This window comes from Theobroma cacao, chromosome 7, assembly GCF_053813885.1.
Source record: "Theobroma cacao isolate CCN51 chromosome 7, ASM5381388v1, whole genome shotgun sequence".
NCBI lineage: Eukaryota > Viridiplantae > Streptophyta > Magnoliopsida > Malvales > Malvaceae > Theobroma > Theobroma cacao.
The window spans coordinates 4,744,259-4,763,778 of NC_142645.1; the positions used below are offsets into that span (position 1 = coordinate 4,744,259).

Here is a 19,520-nt window from a genome sequence, read left to right on the forward strand (position 1 = left end):
CTTTGGAAAAGTCTAGAAATTTCATGGAAGACATGGATAAGTGAAGAGGATTGAGTGGTAGAAAAATAAAGTCAAAAAGATGACTAGAAAAAAATAAAATAATAAAATATTCAAAAGGTAAATAAAATAATAATATTTTATTAAGCCTATTAAAAGGCTTGAAAATTCCAGAATTATTCATTGGGAGGGTCAGCCAAAACCAGCAGGAGAGAGAGAGAAATAAGAACAAACCCTAGAGTGAGAAAATTCAAAGAAAAAGTGTGATTTTTCAAGGAATCAAGTGTTTAAAGGTATGATTTTTCAAGCTTAGCTTAAGATTTATCATTTCCATGCATTTCTCCTTATTTTCTATGGTTAAATTATGTGTTTTGATGATGGATTCAAATCTGATCATATGGGTTTAGAGAGAGAAAGTTGTTAGATTAATTTGATTTTGAACTATGTTAGTGTTTAGTGTTAGTTTAGCATGTTTATGAGTAAAACAACAAGAAAAATATTCATTTTCTCCATGAATTTCTCTAGGCTGAATCTAGCCAATGGTGTGTGAGGATGAGGTTGACTTTATTTTAAGAGAATTAGATGGAAAAATGATGAATTATGAGGTTGGAAATTAAATGGGAATTTTTGGTGCAAAAAAATTGAAATTTCTACCCACTAGGGGTAAAAGCGTAATTTGTGATCCGAACTGATAAATTGGACCACATTCATAGTCATTGAGGTATTGTGGATATAATTGGATAATTGAAATTGAAATGGATGGAATTGGAGTTGAATTGGAGATTTTAGAAATTTACACCGTATATAGGCAAGTTAGGTCGGACACTGTGATTAAGCAAATGTCCAAACATTTCACACCCTATCTAGTGCATACGCATGGATAAGAGCCTGAAATAATATATATTGATTTGACACAAATTATTGAATTTTTTGTGTCATGTATTGTGGATAGGTGGTGAGCTATTTGATACGGGTAAAAGACTACACCCGAGGACCGAGAATAGGAGTATATCTACTCCTAGTACAGTGAGTAAACTTACTATCGTCTTAATTATCTAGAGTAGATTTATTTAATTGTGTGATTTTATGAAAAAATGGTTTAATTGGAAAATTATTGTGTTTTATGGTAAAATGGGATTTTATAAAATAATTTTATAATATTTTTGAAAATTTAATAATGATTTCAAAAGTAGAGTAATTGGAGACCTATACTATGATTGTGTTGTTTATCCATGATTTTACATTAATGGCTTATGATAAATGTGGGTATGACTGGTTATTTTTATGATTTTAAGAATATGTGAACTGCTTTATTTGCCTTGAATGTGTTAAGTGAGCCATGTCATACTATTGTGATTTTATTGGTTGGTGGATTATAAAGTGGGCACTGCAGTGACGGGGGTTCTGTGGGCCAGCCTAATTAGAGGGGCACGGTTCCCAATTATTGAGCTTACCTCGATTGGAGAGGCGCGTAGGATAACTCCCGAGGTAGGATTTGAGTACACTTCACGCAGGCCACCACGTGAAAGTGGGACTCAGCCAACGCCAAGGAACGGCTGTGTTGTCAGAGGTGAAATGTGTTTGTGTGTGTGACAATAAACAGCCTTGGCGGTCTCGGTAAGATGCTTTCGCGAGGTATCCCCGAGAATGGATTTTTGGCAAGAGCCAAGTTTTTGAAAAGTGCATAAGCCATGTTGAGTAATTAGATGAAATCCAATTATTTATATGGGTTGAGATGAATTATTTTAATTGTCTCCTATTACTCGGCTTTAGATTATTTTGATGATGTTTGTCTACTCACTGGGATTTTATAATCTCACCCCTTCTTCCTATACATTTTTCAGGCTCAGAATAGGCAGTAGACTGTCAATTACATCGAGAAGTAAATTTCGGAGTTGCATCCTAGAAAGCAAGGTTATAGACTTAAACCTTCTCAGTTATTTGGGGGCTCACGTGTCATTGTAATTTAAAGTGCATACTCTAGTTTTCTATATTATAGTATGTATAAATTTATTTTGTTTTTATGTGCAGAAAATTAATTTTTTGATGTTTCAAAAATAAACATATATATATATTGTTTTACATTAAAATAGATTATTTTAATTAATATTTTTTGTTTATTTTATTATTCAAAAAAAAAAAAAAAAAGGAAAAAAAGAGAGAGGAATGGAAAAACTGGTACAAAAGCCTTGCGAGGTCTCGAGAGGCGTTCGGGGGAAGAATGTCTATCGAGGCTTCGCGGCGGTTGTCACGGGCTCGATGGGAGTTCCGGGTCGTGACATACACCATGTTCTTAAGGAGTGACGCAAATTGTTGCTAGTGACAAGAGATGAAGAAAAAGTATGATTATGTTAGTAGTTTGTTTCAAGTCAATGGAAGGTACAAAAACTTCATTATACCAAAGCCCTAGGGATGTTGACTTTGTTCCTAGCACGAGTGACTTTGTGATGCTTGAATTGCTCCTAAATAAAGAGCACCAAAACGAGTCCAGCATACACCTAACTCCGGTCATGGCAGGCAGTCAGTAGCCGATGTGCTGACCTCGCGGAACATGTTTCAATGTGTTTCACCATCATCAAATTACCAGTAGAGAAACTTAGTTGCCAGCCAGAGAACAAGCTTCATGATTTTAACTAGACAGCAGAGCCTGTTCCGAAAGACCTTTGGGTACTGTTCTCGGACCTCAGAGCTGACATTAGGTACATGATGAGATTGAACACACTGAAAATATTTTTTTCCCAGTTAAATGCTGACCATCTTTGCAGATTTGAACATGCATCAGGCCTACCAGAATTGTCCAGTAATTGGTCATCATTGTACTAGAGATGCAAAATTGATGGCTTTATAGTTTGTCAAAGTTACAGACAGTATCCCTCAAATGATAACAGAAAGTGAAGACTTGTTAAAGGTCATTGTGGGTAGGGAGGGAGGGGAGGGGGGGTTCATAATGCAAAGGAATGAGCCATTCAGCTGCAGTACTATCTTTCTAACTAGATTTTGAGTTAGTTTGACTGATAAATTGTTTGTGGTACAACTTACTTTATCTCCCCTTTTTACCTTTCATGAAATCATCTGCAATGAGAATATGTTTACTTTAGGGAACAGAGTGCACTGTTTCAGTCTTGTTCAAACTGTTATAAACTCTCCTCAGCAAAGTTATTAATAAAAATCTAACAGACTATTTATTTCCACAGGCCACTACATTTGGAGAGCACAGAGTTTTTTAACCATGTGGGGGGGTCAAAAATAGCCCTTCACTCCACTACAACAAAGCTTGGTAAGTTAATGAATGAGGCATGCATATAAAAGAAGCTGTTCTAGAATCCATTTTTGGAGATGGAAAGAGCATATTGCACTAAAAAGAAAAAAAAACTGATACATTCTCATTCCAAAAGATTCTTAATTTGGAGCAAAGAAAATGATGTAATATGTTTCTGTCACACTCAATGGAAAACAAATTCCACCCCACTAAGGCCAGTCACCTTCTCTTATGATTATCAGAATCCAGCTTCCTTAAAAACCAGATTCACTATACCAGGATTTATCAGGAATTAGAATATATCTAAAGAAGATGTTCCATGGACATTCTTGGAAAAATTGATTTCGGATATTCATGTACCAATCACTGGAAATTCCCTTCAAAATTCACACCTTTTGTGGGTGAGAAGCTATACTTAATGGAATGACAGTAATTTCTGTGTCTCTCTCAGTACTCATTCATTACTGAGTTAATTGGATACATCAAATCTCAAGACCCTCAAACTATAGGATTCCCCAAGGTATAATTTGGCACAATCAAGATCACCACACTTTGCCCTTTGTCACACAAGAAACAGTTAGGAACATCAAGGCAATCTGCAAGTCTAGGAACTCTTTTTAGGTGCTTTTTCATTGTTGCCAGACAAAAGGACATGAGGCTTTGATTAGCAAGGAAAAACCAACCCAATGATTCATCTAAAAATGTCAAAATGCCCAACTTCTTTACTAAGGTTTAGTCGGTTGTTTCCGCTTCTCTATCTTTGCAATTAACTTTACATTGTACAGTGCACATGCAGCCTTCAAAAACAGGTTTGGAAAATCATAGATTTGAGTTAGAAATGTCCCACAACCTCCCAGCTTTCAACCGGTTTTAATGGACTGTCTTTATTGCAGAAGGCTACTTTACAATTAAGTATTATACTTGGGCTGCCTAGACCTTCCTTTTTAAGTATTGCAGTGTTGGTTACCTTGATTGAACTTCGTAAAATATAATACATCTTATCTTAACTTTAAAAAAAATTAAGTAATTGATAAATATATTTTATTATAATTGATAAGTGAAATAAAAATTTAAATTCGGAGATGTGACAGTTCATGGATATATAATAAAAAAGAAAGCTATTAATATAAGAGCAAAGAAGGTATGTAACCAAAAACTTTATGGTATTCAAGTCAAGCACTGAGAGTTATTACCATTGGAAGAGAAAGGTATGGTATTTTCATCGTGTATTTAAGATTGTGGTAATGCTTGCTTGCCATCAAAATGAATTATGGAAGGGAGGTGAATGGGAGAGTAGTACTAATTAGGCCCAACAAGGACAATGAGTTTAATGGACCCAACGCCCTAGTGTATCTCCTGAATCTACCCTGTCCAATCAATTATAAAAGCAGATTTGAGGGACAATTGATTCAAACAAAAGAAGATAAAAGATGAGCTATTAATTACCAGTGTAAACAAAAATTTAAGAATTGAATTATTGAGTTAAATGTTTAAATGCATATAAGAGGTTAAATACTTGTATTATTAACCCTAAAAAAAGGATAAGAGCTTATAAATAGAATGTAAAACTTGAATTAGTCACCATATTTTACCATGAAACTCAATCTTAAAGGCCTAACTAAACCCATCTTGTTTTAATCATTTCTCAATGATTAAGGACCACTAAAGTATTAAAGTTGCCATGAGGTGTTAACCCTCTCTACCCTTATCCTTTTACTGAAAAAAAAAAGGAAAATAAGATAAAAAGGGTATGCAAGAAAGTATATAATACTTTTCCTAACCCCAACTAGTAGGATAATTTGATTGCACTGTTCATCTCCAACTCTAAATTAGATATGATATTTAACCCTTTATTTAAGCCCCAAAAGAACATAGCAATCAAAAGGGTTTAACTATAATGCTGCAAGGTGTGTTTATCTTGGCCACCATGACTTGACTATTTCCTAATTGAGCCATGTGCTGGACTACCTTTTGCTATGTACAGCCATGTTATAAACATTCTTTTCATGAGAAAATGCTAAGCAAATTCTTGGTCATGCCCCCCATTGCTCCCTCCCTTAAAAGGAAATGCCGAGCAAATCATTTGCATGGATTTTGATACCCCGTCTCACATCGATGATAAAATTTTACGTCTTTCTTTTAACCGATATGTATAGTCGTTCATTTATACCACTTGTAATTAACTTTAATTTTGCATGATTAGTAGAAGTGTCCAGGTAAGCTTCATCCGATAGCCAATTATATATGACCAATCCTTAACAGTAAAATGGATTAAACTAAAGGCCACTAGCTTAATTAAAATGGGATCATGATTGCAACATTATGATTGAAGGACACCAAATGAGGCGTGAGATAATGGGAAATTTAATAAATTTTTTTTTTTTTTTTTAAGGATGCAAAGCATGTTATATCACTGTTACATTTTGAAATTCCTAGCTTTTGTCTATGTTTATTTTAGGGAGAAGGAATCCTTTTTCAAGCTTAAACAGGCTGTTGGGAATCAAGACACGTGCTGTGTCTGTATGTTTTGTTATGTTTTAAAGCTTTGTTTAAATCTCATGGTTTTATGTTCTTTGATTGATCATGGTGGAAACCCTACTCAACAAAACAAAATAAAAGAGCATGCATGCCTCTTCCATTTTCGTGCAAACACGGACGATTACCAAGTTCAACAAAGTAAAAAACCCAACATCCATTTACTAAATTAATTTGTTCATAGTGCATGAGCAAGGATTGTTGGTTCTATTTAGTTAAAAGTTTGGTTTGGTATATGAATCTGGGGACTATGATTTGGGCTATAGATTTTAATTTATAAGCTATTTTATTTAAGAGTTAATATGTTATACCACAGAAGGTCAAAGTTGACAAATGAAATGAGATCTTGGGTATAAACTATTCTATGAATATATAATGCAATTTCCAAAGGTGAAGATGGGTTCAATACCTATTAAAATATATAGAAATGGAAAATAACATGAATGTTAATCATAGCATTATACAATTAAATAGAAATCCAACCATCAATAGAAAGGTATCCAAGAAGGATTTATACTTTTTTTCCCACAATAAAAGCTGACACATTCTTCCATAGACCCCATTAATTCTTCAATTTTTCCAATAAAAACATGATATTGTTAGCTTAATTTGTCTCATTTATACAGTCAGCATTAGGTGAACCATATAATTAAGTTGATTCTATTTTAAGACGTTAAAAATTTTAATTATTATAAGGTTTTCTTGACTAGAATGCAATGATGATGTATAAAATCATGTGGGCAATCTTAAAATATATTTATTTTTAATTATATAAGAATATTTCAGCTAATAGAAGTCTTAATGTTCCTTCTATATATCACATTCTTAGAGATCTAATGTTATTTGTCAAGAATTAAAAGAATTGGGTTTTGGGAGACTTGTTATAAAGCAAGGGGGGATGTAACTCAATCAGAAAACATGGGCAGAATCTATTCCAACACTCAAAGAGATAAAAGAAAACAGTGAATGATGATAGATTGGTCAAATTAATTGGTAATTATGATAGAAAAGAATACTAGAATTATGAACTACACATTTAATTTCTTATGATGTTTTAGGTTTGTGATAGTGTTGATGAAGGAAGAAAGAAATTGATGAAACATAGAAAAAAATGTAATGGATAAAGATTTATACCCTATTCTTCACTAGCATAGACATAAATTGTATCCCTCTTCTAAAAAAAAAAAATCAAAACTCAAAATTAGAATCTCGACTCAATGAATTAAACTCGAGGGAGTTTAATTGACGAGAAGAACATTCTCATATTTTGTATGTTATATTCTTGAAAAATGTAATTTTACCATAAAAATCATGTCATGTCATTATCACAAATTTTGAGAATGCCATTCTCGTAAGGAAGATGGGAAGGTGAGTTTCCGATGTCGAGGGTAAATAAAAATATTTTTTTTGTGAATAAAATGATCCTTTGGACACTTTTCACTACTCCTCAAGCCTTAAGTTGGGTTGAGTTTGGATATAGATTTTGAAATCCAAATTTGACTCAGATTAAATTATTTTCTCAATAAATAATATATTTTTATTTATTTTAATCTTTAAATGTAATTAAAATATTAATATATAAATATTTTTATTATTTTAATAATAAAATAATAATTAAATGGATGAATCAATTGAACTCAAACTTGATAGCTTGAATAGAAAGATTGGATAAATGCGACTTAACCTATAGATACCTCTTGCATGCAAGTGTATTAAACTTACATTGTGATACGTAAAAGTAATTCTAAAATTAACACCACGGTAAACAATGAAACATTGAATATTCATATAAAAAAAATCACATGTTAGAAAAGTATTACTATTTTGCAAATAGAACAAGGCCAATGCTTTAGGGAAATGCCTTAGGCAACATATCATGTGAATATCTATTACCTTTAAATCTTCACAATGAATTTGTGATATTAGAAAATCTTTTTAAAATAAAAAATAAAATAATAAAATGGAACAAAACAAGGGGAGGAAAGTGAGTAGAAATTTTCTAAATTTACACAAAAATCAAAATTTTTAAAATTCTACATAATTTTATAGTAATAAAATAGCAATACATATTACTTCCTTGAAAGAGAAAAAAAATAAAAGAATTTAAAGTTCTTTTCTCCTTCACCATTGTTGTCATTTTCCTTCTACCAATTTCCTCTTATTTGATTTGATGTAATTCTATGCATTGGCATGTCCCATAGACCTGGTAGTTTTAGACATAATACGTTAACACGACACAAGTTTAAATAGGTTTAGATTTAATTTTTTTGTATCTAATTGTGTCTGATACATTTAAACACATTTAAGATATTAAAATTTTCGTGTCTTAATATGTCAGATACAAGTAACACGTTTAATTAATCGTATTTAAATGCGTATACGTGACACATTTATCAACTTGTTAAAAATTAATAGTTAAAAACTATTTTAGTCTTATTTAAATAATTTTAAATAATTATTTTAATAATTTTTAAAAATTTTAATAATGTAATTATAAGGATAATTATTGATTTTAAATTTAAATAATAAAATTATTTTTAATTATAATTTTTTTTATTTACTTGTGTTAAATGTGTTATTAATCATATCGTATAGTATATTGACATATTTAATAAATGAATTAATCGTGTAGTATTGTGTTACACGTTTATTAAACGTATACATGTACATATTTTAAATTTAAAATATAAATATTATTCGTGTTATGTTCATATTTAACTTTAACGTATTTCATATCTAATTGTGTATGACACATTTAAGATATAAAAACATAAATTACTGGATCTTCCTCCATGTAAAAAATCCCTTTTTTCACCTATATGTATTTATTTCTTATGCAAAGAAACAAACCAGGGGGAGGGGGGAATGGGCCATTAGAGGGCAGAGATAGAAGAAGGTGATATGGACCATCTCTTTGGTTTGTTTTCAATGGATGATGCTCTCTCTCTTGTCAAATCCCTATGACAAGGCATTCTTTTGTTGTTGCTAGTGGTCTCTGCTAGAGTTGGGAAATTCATTGCGGGGCAATGGGAAAAACCTTGAACTTATTTGTTAGCTTAATCAGTGCTTATTTGTATCCTACCAAGGTAAAAGCATGACCTGAGGGACTGCTAGCAGCAGACTTTTAAAAAGGCCTAGAGGGCTAAACTTGCACCACCCTAAACACTGAGAAGGTGCTGATTCTGAGATGACAATTCTTGAGAACAAAGCTTTTAGAGATGAGAATTGAAAACTCAGAAGGATCTTTGATTTGCTCAAAAACTTAAAAAAGGTTAAGAAGAGCAGAAGACAAGTTAATGGAGGCAGCAATTGGGGAGGGTTCATCACTTTTTTCTTTCCTGGGGTTGTGTTTTTGGCTTTTGCTTCCTGCTTGGTCTATGGGTCTTTTTCATATTTTTTCCCTTTGTTTTCACTCATGCAATTTTCAATATATTATGACAAGACCAACCCTACTTTGGGTTTGTAGCTTTAGGTGTCAAGTGTTGTCTGAGACACTGACAGTTTCGTTAGAAAAAGGGCATATTAGTATAATCAAAGTCAATGATATGACTTTGGTTGACTTGGTCCTTGGTTTTTTTTTGGCCTTTGGCTTCAATCTATGTTACCTTCCACTTGGCTTTGGATTGGACCATCCATTTCCAATATAATTTGAATATTTTGAGAGGGCACTACTTACTTTGGCATTTGGCATCCACTTTCCCTTACAGTTTTCCCCACTATTCCATGCTTCCTTCAACTCTTTTCTCATATCTTTAAAGAATTAAGCCAATTTATGAGAGACATGAATCCTTTCCTACTTGTTTCCTCTCAATTTGTAACCTACTTTGTTTTTATAATTTTACATAACAACAGATTTAGAGCAAGATAAAAAAATAAATAATTTAATTAATAACTTTTTATATGTATTTATTACAATAATTTGTTATAAAAAACTAAAACGATCAATAATTTGATCTACATACCGTAAATTCACTTGACATTGATGTATGACTTCACGATGTTGTTGCATATGCAATTACATCATTCTTAATTATAAAAACAACAAAAACAATACAAAAACCAGCCCCATGGTTTCCTTGTTAATCTCAGACAATATTTTTGGGGAGAAATATTTAGCTTGGTTTGGTCTCAAGATGAGGTGGATTTGAGTCTAAATCCACCGACTCTTTCCTTGCTTAGCTTCTTGGTTTCTTCCCCTCTCTCTCTCTCTCTCTCTCTCTCTCTCTCTCTCTCTCTCTCTCTCTCTCTCCTTTTTTGGGTTAATTATAAAATTCTTGCACGAGCTCCTCATACTTCATGTGCAAGAATGAGTTGTAACTAGTAATCCCCTTTTGGCTGTACAAGAAGTGAAGGCCCCCTTTTTTGCTGGAGACTAGGAAGGAAAAGGGCTTTCTTTTTTTAGACTAAATAATTGATTTTGGATAGCTAGGTAGCTAAAAACCAAATTATTGTATTCCTAAGCATGTTTGGATGTTAGGGGAGGGGGTTCATCTTTCCAGGTCATACAAGTGTAGCCCCTCCATTAGTTTGTCAATTGAACTATCTTCAATTTCATTTTGTAACTTTTTCATTTGGTTTTCAAAAGTCACCCCATTTTCCATGGAAAAGACAAAAGAAAAAAGGGTTGGGACAAAAAATTATTATATGTACACAGTACACAAATCATTAAGTCTTTTATTGTTTGAATTTGAGAGAATCAAGCATGAAAATTGGATATGAATTCGATACATAATAAAATTTTATGTTTGTATGGATGGACTATGTATCGAGCAAGTCGTTGCCTTGTTAATAAAGTAAGGGGGAAAAATCTATTTACAGCAAACAAGTCTACAACTAGGCCATGGGCAGAGTGGAAAACCAGAGGGCACTTACAAGCAGCACGTGATTAAAGGTGTTACATGTGATGATTAGAATCAAGAAATGGAAACTCTTTCTGCCTTTGACTTGGAACTGTTTTTTTGCTCTTTTTTCTACAATGTGTTGACAATATAATCCCCCAACCGAAGGCTTTAGGCTTCTAAGACTAGTACACATCCCCTCCCCTTTAAGGATCCCACAAGAATTTATGACCTAAACAGCCAGAGTCAGAATATAGCAACCTCTTCTCCTCTCTGTCATTGCCATGCCCTCATAGTGAAAAGGCCAAAAGAGATTGTATATCATCTTACTATGTTAATTGAAGTAGTTGAAAGTGCCCCCTCACACATAGTTGGGTTCCATCTCCCCATTCCTTCCGTTGAGAAATACTTACATTCCTTGAGAATTCTAAGGTGGGAGAAGTCAAGAATTCATTAGCATGTTTATCTATTTGGGGGGGTTTATCAAAGCATGGATAATGACCCTTCATGCTTCTTAATGTTTGTACCACATGAATCTATCAGAAAAAATCCACCTACATGTTGAAAAAGCATCATCATCTTCATCTTGGCTTTACCCATTAAAGCAAAAAGGGGAGATAATTTTGAAACCCAAAATATGGAGAACAAAGGAGATAAAACTAGAATGAGAGAGAGAGAGAGAGAGAGAGAGAGAGAGGGAAAGGTGGGGAAGGGAGAAATATTAATAAAATGGTCCCCAAAAGTGGTTGAATTTAAGCTGTGGGACGTCAGCTTCACTTAACAGTAATGGGCTGGACAGCATGTGTGTGGGGTTGAAGACAAACAGTTGGTAGTTGCATACATTTAGCTGTTCTCTTTCTGGCAAATGCCATTTCTTGGGCTTTCAATGGCAAAAGCTTTAGGCCCAACTCTTCCTCTTGTACAGTTTCCAACCATGCAAATGCATCTCCCTAGCTGCTACTGTGTTATGTTGATGATGGAGGGTAACTAAAGCTTAACCCCACGAGTGTTACCTTTGTCTCCAAATCTACTTAAGGATAGGTCAAGCCCTTATACATTTGTTAATATTATTTTTTCTAAAATCTAATAAAAATAAGAGTTAAAACTAAAAACTTCAACTTAAAAATCTTGAGTTCAAATCTTAAAATAAAAAATGTGTAATTTATGAATTAAGAGTTACTTCTCGTCGTGTAACTTAGGTGAACAATAAATTCTACCTTACAAGTAAATAATTTTGATCAAAGAAAAATCTAGTTAAAATTAGCCAATGGTCATTAATTGATGCATAGTGAGTAAAATAATGTATGAAATGGCATAATTTTGTTGAATATAATAAAAATAAAATAAAATTCTTCGATTTTCATCGTGCCGCCTAAGTTATCAATGTTTTATTCCGAATAAATCAATAAAATTTGAATTGAATAAAACAAATGAAATTATGAGCTATTTGTCATTTATTTGAATAAGAAATTTCTTTGATTTTGTTTTTTCTTAATATTTGAACGTAGAATCTTTCAAAGCTAAATACTTTTCTTTTTGAAGCGTACAATAATTATTTTAATAAAATTATTCAATTAAGTCTGCTATTTTTTGTCATCTAATTTTGATTTTTTTAATGTGATTAAATAAATGGTGATGGAGGTTAGTCAAATTTGATGAAATATAAAATATTATGAATAATAACATAACAAAATAATAATAAAATTGAACGTTTTGCAAAAGAAAATGACTTATTTTTTAATATAAATATTTATTTTTAATGATAAAACAAAAGAGAAAAAAGAAAAGAAATAGGAAGGAAGAAAATAGTTTTGTTTAAGCTATTTATTTATTACTTTTAATTTTGCCTATTGTTTATATATTCATAATATAATATATATATTTGCAATAGATAGATCCTCCACCTTTCACCTTTCACATTTCACAGTTCAATGCCACAAACCCCAAAAACCAAAAACCAAAAACCAACAAAATCAAATCAATCTCCCTTCACTTCTCCCACACAAAGACATCACCAAACCCCAACTCTCTCCTCTTCCTCTCTCTCTCTCTCTTCCCCTCCACCCCCCAAACCCATAACGACCCTTTTCTCCACTTCCTTTTCTTCCCATTGGATCTGACTGTGTCTGCTTTGGAGTCCCTCCGAACACCCTTGCCCCTTTCCTTACTTTGATCCAATCCCGAACCCAGACTTTGTTTTTGTGGTTTCTTTTTGATGGTCATGTGCAAATTGAAATGGGAGTGCTCATAAAGAAAGCATGAGCAAAAACCCCATTGGTAGCAACAACAACCAAGACGACGACGATTCAACTCAAGAAGAAGAAGTGGTAGAAGTAGACGAAGAAGAGGAAGAGGAGGAGTGTTTTTACGAATCCCTTGATCGCATTGCTTCTTCTAATTCTTGTTCTTGCTCTAATTCAACTTCTCCTTCTTCTGACTCCGATTCCGACCCAATTACCCGCTCCAACAATGCCCACCATCCATTTCCCGTCCCTAAATTCCCCATGGCCGTTTCCAAGTTCGACATCTGGATCTCCGAACCCGCCTCCGTTTCCGAAAGAAGAACACGGTTGCTCCGAGAAATGGGGCTTAGCCGTGACCGGGGTCTTTCCCGGACAAGACCAGGGTCAGAAACGGAGTTGGGTACGGGACGAGATATGGGTGGTGGTTGTGGTGGTGGCGGAGGAGGAGGAGGGTTTGGAAGAAGATCGGTTTCGTCGGATCGGTTGGTAAAAAAAGAGTTGGAGGAGCAAGATCGTGGTGGGGAAAGGGGAAGTAGTTCTGCTGGAATTGTCCGATCAAAATCAGATGGTGATGCAAGCCGAAATGGTGATTGTAATGATGTTGCTGTTTCTTCTTCTCCTTGTTTATCTGTTTGCTCGAATTCGTCTTCTTCGGGTCTTTCTGTCGGTCTATGTTTTGTAAATAATAATAATGATAGTAACAATAGTGAATGTGATCATATTAATGCCGCGGCTGCTAACTTAAGAAGCTGTGAAAGTAATGGATCTATATGTAATAAGCCGCCCACGGGGCGGAGTAGTAAGAGTTTGAATGGGGAACTTGGTTTTAAATCATTTGGTGGTGGAGAGGTTGTTGTGGAGGATGAGTTGGATTGCACTGAACAAGTGTGTACTATTAAGAATCTTGATAATGGGAAAGAGTTTGTGGTGAATGAGATTAGAGAAGATGGGATGTGGAATAAGTTGAAGGAAGTTGGGACTGGGAGGCAGTTGACTATGGAGGAGTTTGAGATGTGTGTCGGGCATTCTCCGATTGTTCAAGAGTTGATGAGGAGACAGAATGTGGAAGAGGGTAATAAGGATAATGCTGATTTGAATGTGAATGGCGGTGGTGTTGGCGTTTCAAAGTTGAAGAAGAAAGGGAGTTGGTTTAAGAGTATGAAGAGTGTTGCGAGCAGTGTGAAGGGTCCGAAGGAAAGAAGAAGTAGTGATGAGAGAGATACGTCATCAGAGAAGGGTGGGAGGAGATCGAGTTCTGCCACAGATGATAGCCAGGATGTTTCCTTTCATGGGCCGGAGAGAGTGAGGGTAAAGCAGTATGGAAAGTCGTGTAAAGAACTCACTGCTCTTTACAAGAGTCAAGAGATACAAGCCCATAATGGGTCTATTTGGAGTATTAAGTTTAGTTTGGATGGAAAATACCTCGCTAGTGCGGGTGAGGATTGTGTAATTCTTGTATGGAAGGTAGTGGAGTCAGAGAGGAAGGGGGAGTTGTTGATGGAAAAGCCTGAGGATGGGAATTTGAATTTTTTGCTTGTGGCTAATGGATCTCCAGAGCCAACTCTGTTGTCCCCAAGTGCAGATCACCATCCTGAGAAGAAGAAAAGAGGAAGGTCATCTATAAGCCGAAAGTCACTGAGCCTGGATCATATTGTGGTGCCAGAGACTGTTTTTGCGCTTTCAGATAAACCTGTTTGTTCTTTTCACGGACATTTGAATGATGTGCTCGACCTCTCATGGTCCAAATCTCAGGTTAGTCATCATTCTTTAATCCTCTTAGGTGTTTTGAGAAATATGTACCAATATAGAGTAATTAGTTTGATTTTCAAATTTTTAACCAGTAATGTTAGTTGGAATACCTTTGTTAAGTGTTTCTTTTTTACTTTAGAAGCCTTACAATCGTTGTAAGTAAGAAGTAAATTTGGTGATGGGACTGAAGAAATTTTATTTGATCTGAGAAGTCCATCTTTTAGTTTCCCTTGTACCTTGAGTTTGGAGGAATCCGAGCTATGTTTCACTAGGAAGAGAATGGAGAACTTGGGCACCTGTGTGCAATGCACATTATCAAATGTTATTTGTGAAAGGCATATCTGATTGAAGTAAATGTGAATTTCATCAAAACATAAAAACTATTGCTGCCCTGCATGAGTGCTTGTTTTTCTATGAAGAAACGAAGGGACAACACAATACTTGTCTCCATGCTTTGCTTGACAAAATTATATATTTCTCCTCTTGAACTGCAAAGGATCTATGGAATACAAAAATGAAGTAATTTTTTTTTAATTGGTAGGCAAACAACAAAGAGAAATTGGTGGATCTTCATGGTAAAATTTTAAAACATGGTAACCTGGCTGATGATAAGACCCTAGGTTGATTCCTGGCAACTATAAGTGATATTATTTGCTGGGTTTTCTATTTGGCATTGCCTTTTTAGATGTTGAGACTGGCTGGGAAACGACCTGCATGCATTTAGATGTCACATGACAGCAAAGAAGTAAAGCAATTTTGCAAAGCCCTACACAGTAAACTAAAGTATATTTAAATTTAATCAGTTCTATGGCACATAATGGATAATGAAGTAAAAAGTTCAATATGTGTTTATTTTGCTATGTGGCAACATGATTAGCAGTGAAAAGTTCACTTTTGGACGGTTAGCTTTGATCAATTTTCTATTTGTTCAAAGAACTAATTATCTGGAAAGAGGCTTGAACTTTTTTATGGATTGTCGTCACCCCTTCTCTCTGGTTTTGGTTATTGTCTTTGATGTTTCTGTTGATGCCTTGTTCCTTGTCAGTGATTCTGTTCAAGGTTTCTGATGATACCCTTTTATACCTTGTGGACTCTTTGAGTCAAATGATCACTTTTGAGTTTGCATGTTATTAATATTGAGTTTAAAGATCAGAAATGTTGTGGTCTACCACCACAAGTTTTAGAAACCACTTCTGAATGTTAATGGCATACTGTAATTAGATGCCTTAAAAGTCCTTCAAATATTAAAGGATGCAGATGTGATGTACTCAATTGGTCAAGCCTCTATGTATTCCGTTTATATTTCTAGGATGCTTTTTGAGAGGTTGTTGTTAGTTGAACCTTTTTCTTTATGAATTTTTGGTTCCGGCTTCACCAGTTTAGCCTATTTTAGAATCATGAACCAATATGTTGCTGCAGGATATTCCAGTAAGATTTTTCTATTTGTTCTTTTCAGCAATTGCTCTCATCATCAATGGACAAAACAGTGAGGCTTTGGGACTTGAATAGCAAGACTTGTTCGAGAATATTTTCGCACAGTGATTATGGTAAGTAAATTGTAAGTTTCATGTCTTTTGTTGTTTAACTTTGGAGTCTACTCTCTTAATGGCCCTGTTCAAGAACATTACTAAATGTACTCTCATTTTTTTCTTTTTTTTTAATAATTACCCTTCTCTATAGAAGTGATGAATAATTAGAAATTCTCCTTCTGTCTTCATAGTTATAATACCATGCTGTGTACTAGTAAAAAAACTGAAAAGACTGTGTAGCTATACCTTAAGTATAACTTTCTGGCTTGGAAGTGCGCACCTAGTGCGGTTAGGTTAAGTGTGCTTGGTGTAGATTCAATGAAATCAGTAATCCAAAGATCCATCATACAAGAAAAATATTATTTATCTTTTGTTGTCAATTTAAATTGGTTTATATATGGCTAATTGTGCTTTATTCCTGTGGATCTGCCTTGACACAGTAACTTGCATCCAGTTTAATCCAGTTGATGATAGATACTTCATTAGTGGATCCCTAGATGCTAAAGTTCGCATATGGAGCATTCCTGATCATCAAGTCGTTGATTGGAATGATCTGCATGAAATGGTCACTGCTGCATGTTATACACCTGATGGGCAGGTTGGGTGATGGTCAATACAAGTTCATTCTATATAATATACAATGAATAAGTCTGTAGCTCATGGAATTTCTATGTGTTTTGAAGGGTGCACTGGTGGGCTCGTATAAAGGGAGCTGTCGTTTATATGATACTTCTGGTACAAGTTTATGAATTCTCTGTCTTGTTTCTGCATGCACCCTTCATTGTACAGTTCATTGACCACTGAAGTTTTCTTAAACATTTACATTTGTGCATCTTTTTCAGAGAACAAATTACAACCAAAAAGTCAGATCAATTTGCAGAATAAAAAGAAGAAATCTCATCAAAAGAAAATTACAGGTTTCCAGGTAATCCAGTGGTCCTGCTGCTTGATCTCTAAATATGGAAGGAAGGCATAAATCCTTTCTCTAGTTGAATCAGAGATTCTTACTTAGAATCTGTTGTATATTTTCTTGATGCCGTGTGTCAACTTTATTCTTCTTATGTGATTATTTTCTTAAAGCAGTTTTCACCTGGAAGTTCATCAGAAGTACTCATCACATCTGCAGATTCTCGAATTCGGGTTGTTGATGGTGCCGATCTAATTCACAAGTTTAAAGGTAAGAAAAGTATAAACATATGATACTTCATTCGTAGTTTCTGCCTATGCTTATCTTTGAATCTCATGATAGCGTTTTTCTCTTAATCTTATCACTTTATGTCATTGTTGCATCTAAATTTGATGTTTGATCATTCTGCATTTATGTGGTTGTGTTTGGCTATGCACATGTTTGCCTGAATATTCTTAGGTAGACAATCTAAAGCCTTTATTCCTACTTGGATTCTATGCTGCAAATCTTCCTATTAGCATCATTAATGATGCCTTCAGTGTTTAGCACGATCATGGTTTCTTCTGACTTTAAGGTCAGATAGGAAGCGTATTGGTGTACAAAGTATCTTGGTCCAAAAAGCTTAATTTAGTCCTTCATCTATGTTCATACTCTAGCATGATGTTTGAATAAGTGCTGTTGTTTTTCCCTTATAGAAGTTACTACAAGTGCTCTTGTGAAATGCACTTTGGATTGTGCAAGCTGTAAGTGACAGTGGGTAAATTAATGACCTGTAATTTGCCTTTCTGAAAGGCAATATGAGAACTAAAGAATTCAGCAATAAAAGTACAGTAAACATACCTTGCTTGAGGCCTTCCTAGAGAAGCAAAGAAAAGTGTTTCTAGAAGCAAATTTTCCTTTTGACAGGGCTTGAGGAGATGAACTACCAAGGAAAAAATAAAAATACTTCTACCCAGCCTTATTTGTGAATGAATTTTTTGTCTTTTCTGGTTTTAATGATGATCCCCTAAATAACAATTTTAGTTATGTGAGGTTGAAATGAATGTCACATGTTGCTAATTTTCCTGGTTGCTCTTGAAAAAGTTGCAGAGTTGTCGTGTAGTATATATCCACTTGAAATTCTGGAATTGTGCTGATTCCACAGAAGTTGGTGTTGATTCTGTGACAGGATTTCGGAACACAAACAGCCAGATCTCGGCTTCTGTTACAGCAAATGGAAAATATGTGGTCTCTGCTAGTGAGGACTCTTATGTTTATGTGTGGAAACACGAAGCAGAATCCCGGCCTAGTAGAAATAAAGGAGTTTCTGTTACATGCTCTTACGAACATTTTCACTGTAAAGATGTATCAGTGGCCATCCCATGGCCAGGCATGGGTGACGCATGGGGTCTAAGAGATACGCAATTAAATGATGAGAGTGGTTTTGATGACAATATTGATGAAGTTTCAACGGCCAATCATCCTCCTACACCTGTTGAAGAATATAGTGGAAACGAGGGTTCATTATCAGCATCCGGGTGCACCAATAGCCCTCTCCATGGAACCATTTCTAGTGCAACCAATAGCTACTTCTTTGACAGAATCTCGGCTACATGGCCAGAGGAAAAACTTCTTCTGGCTACTAGGACCAGGAGCCCCAGGAGAAGTGTGGATTATTCCTCTGGGGTTAACCCGAGCATGTCGGCCTGGGGTATGGTGATTGTGACTGCTGGCCTTCGAGGAGAGATTAGAACTTTCCAAAATTTTGGATTGCCGGTTCGGATTTGAGGTGCCAAAAAACAATGGTGACGGGAACCTCAAAAGGGTTAGGGGGGAAATGAGTTTGATAATATGTCAGTACAGCCCCATTTCCCCCCCTTTGGGTTAAATTGTGTACAGAGAGATATTGGTTGAGATTTGTAATATTAGCGAGTATCCATTTCTTTCTTTGTGCCTGTGCTCATCGGATGTGGGAAACGGGAAGTCACTCCGGCCGAGCATCAGAGGAAAATATAGATTTGTTTAGAAGCAAAAAAAAAAAAAAAAAAAAAAAACTACACCTTGAATTTAGAAGCCAATGTATTTCTGATGTCGGGAATTGTAGAGTTAAGAGCATGGCGAAAGCTTATTGAATTGAAAAATGAAATTCTTTTACTATTCATTCTCATCAGTCCCTTCTTATGTTCTTCTGCAAACATTCAAGCTCTTTCTCCTTTGTTCTTATTATTGTTTCCCTAAGCTTAACAGTGGCAGCGTTTTGGCTACAAATCAGTGAAGCAGATGCTCAATTATGGGTTTCTGGGTAATGTTAATGATTGTTCCATTGATATAATGTGTTTGGGACTTGCAATACTGATAAGGAAATAAAGAAAAAGCCAATAGTGTAAGGTCTAGAAGAAAGATGGAATAAAATAAAAGCAGGCAATTGGCAATTTTGGCATTTAAGCTGATGAAAGCCTCAAGTTAGCAGCCACCAACCATGCT

At 34.7% G+C, this 19,520-nt stretch overlaps 1 protein-coding gene and 1 long non-coding RNA gene across 2 annotated transcripts; both read left to right on the forward strand.

Moving 5' to 3' along the window:
* Positions 1–188: 188 nt before the first annotated feature.
* Positions 189–1,925, forward strand: LOC148761490 (uncharacterized). The gene is made up of 3 exons (XR_016027637.1): positions 189–290; positions 950–1,023; positions 1,842–1,925. It is a non-coding gene; the product is annotated as an uncharacterized LOC148761490 (long non-coding RNA).
* Positions 1,926–12,546: 10,621 nt separating this feature from the next.
* On the forward strand, positions 12,547–19,206 carry LOC18593873 (Transducin/WD40 repeat-like superfamily protein). The gene is made up of 7 exons (XM_018124988.2): positions 12,547–14,624; positions 16,078–16,168; positions 16,591–16,748; positions 16,834–16,885; positions 16,993–17,075; positions 17,234–17,327; positions 18,226–19,206. Exons 1-7 carry the CDS (start codon positions 12,888–12,890, stop codon positions 18,822–18,824), a joined length of 2,814 nt encoding a protein of 937 aa, XP_017980477.2. The 5' UTR covers positions 12,547–12,887; the 3' UTR covers positions 18,825–19,206.
* The last annotated feature ends 314 nt before the right edge of the window (positions 19,207–19,520 follow it).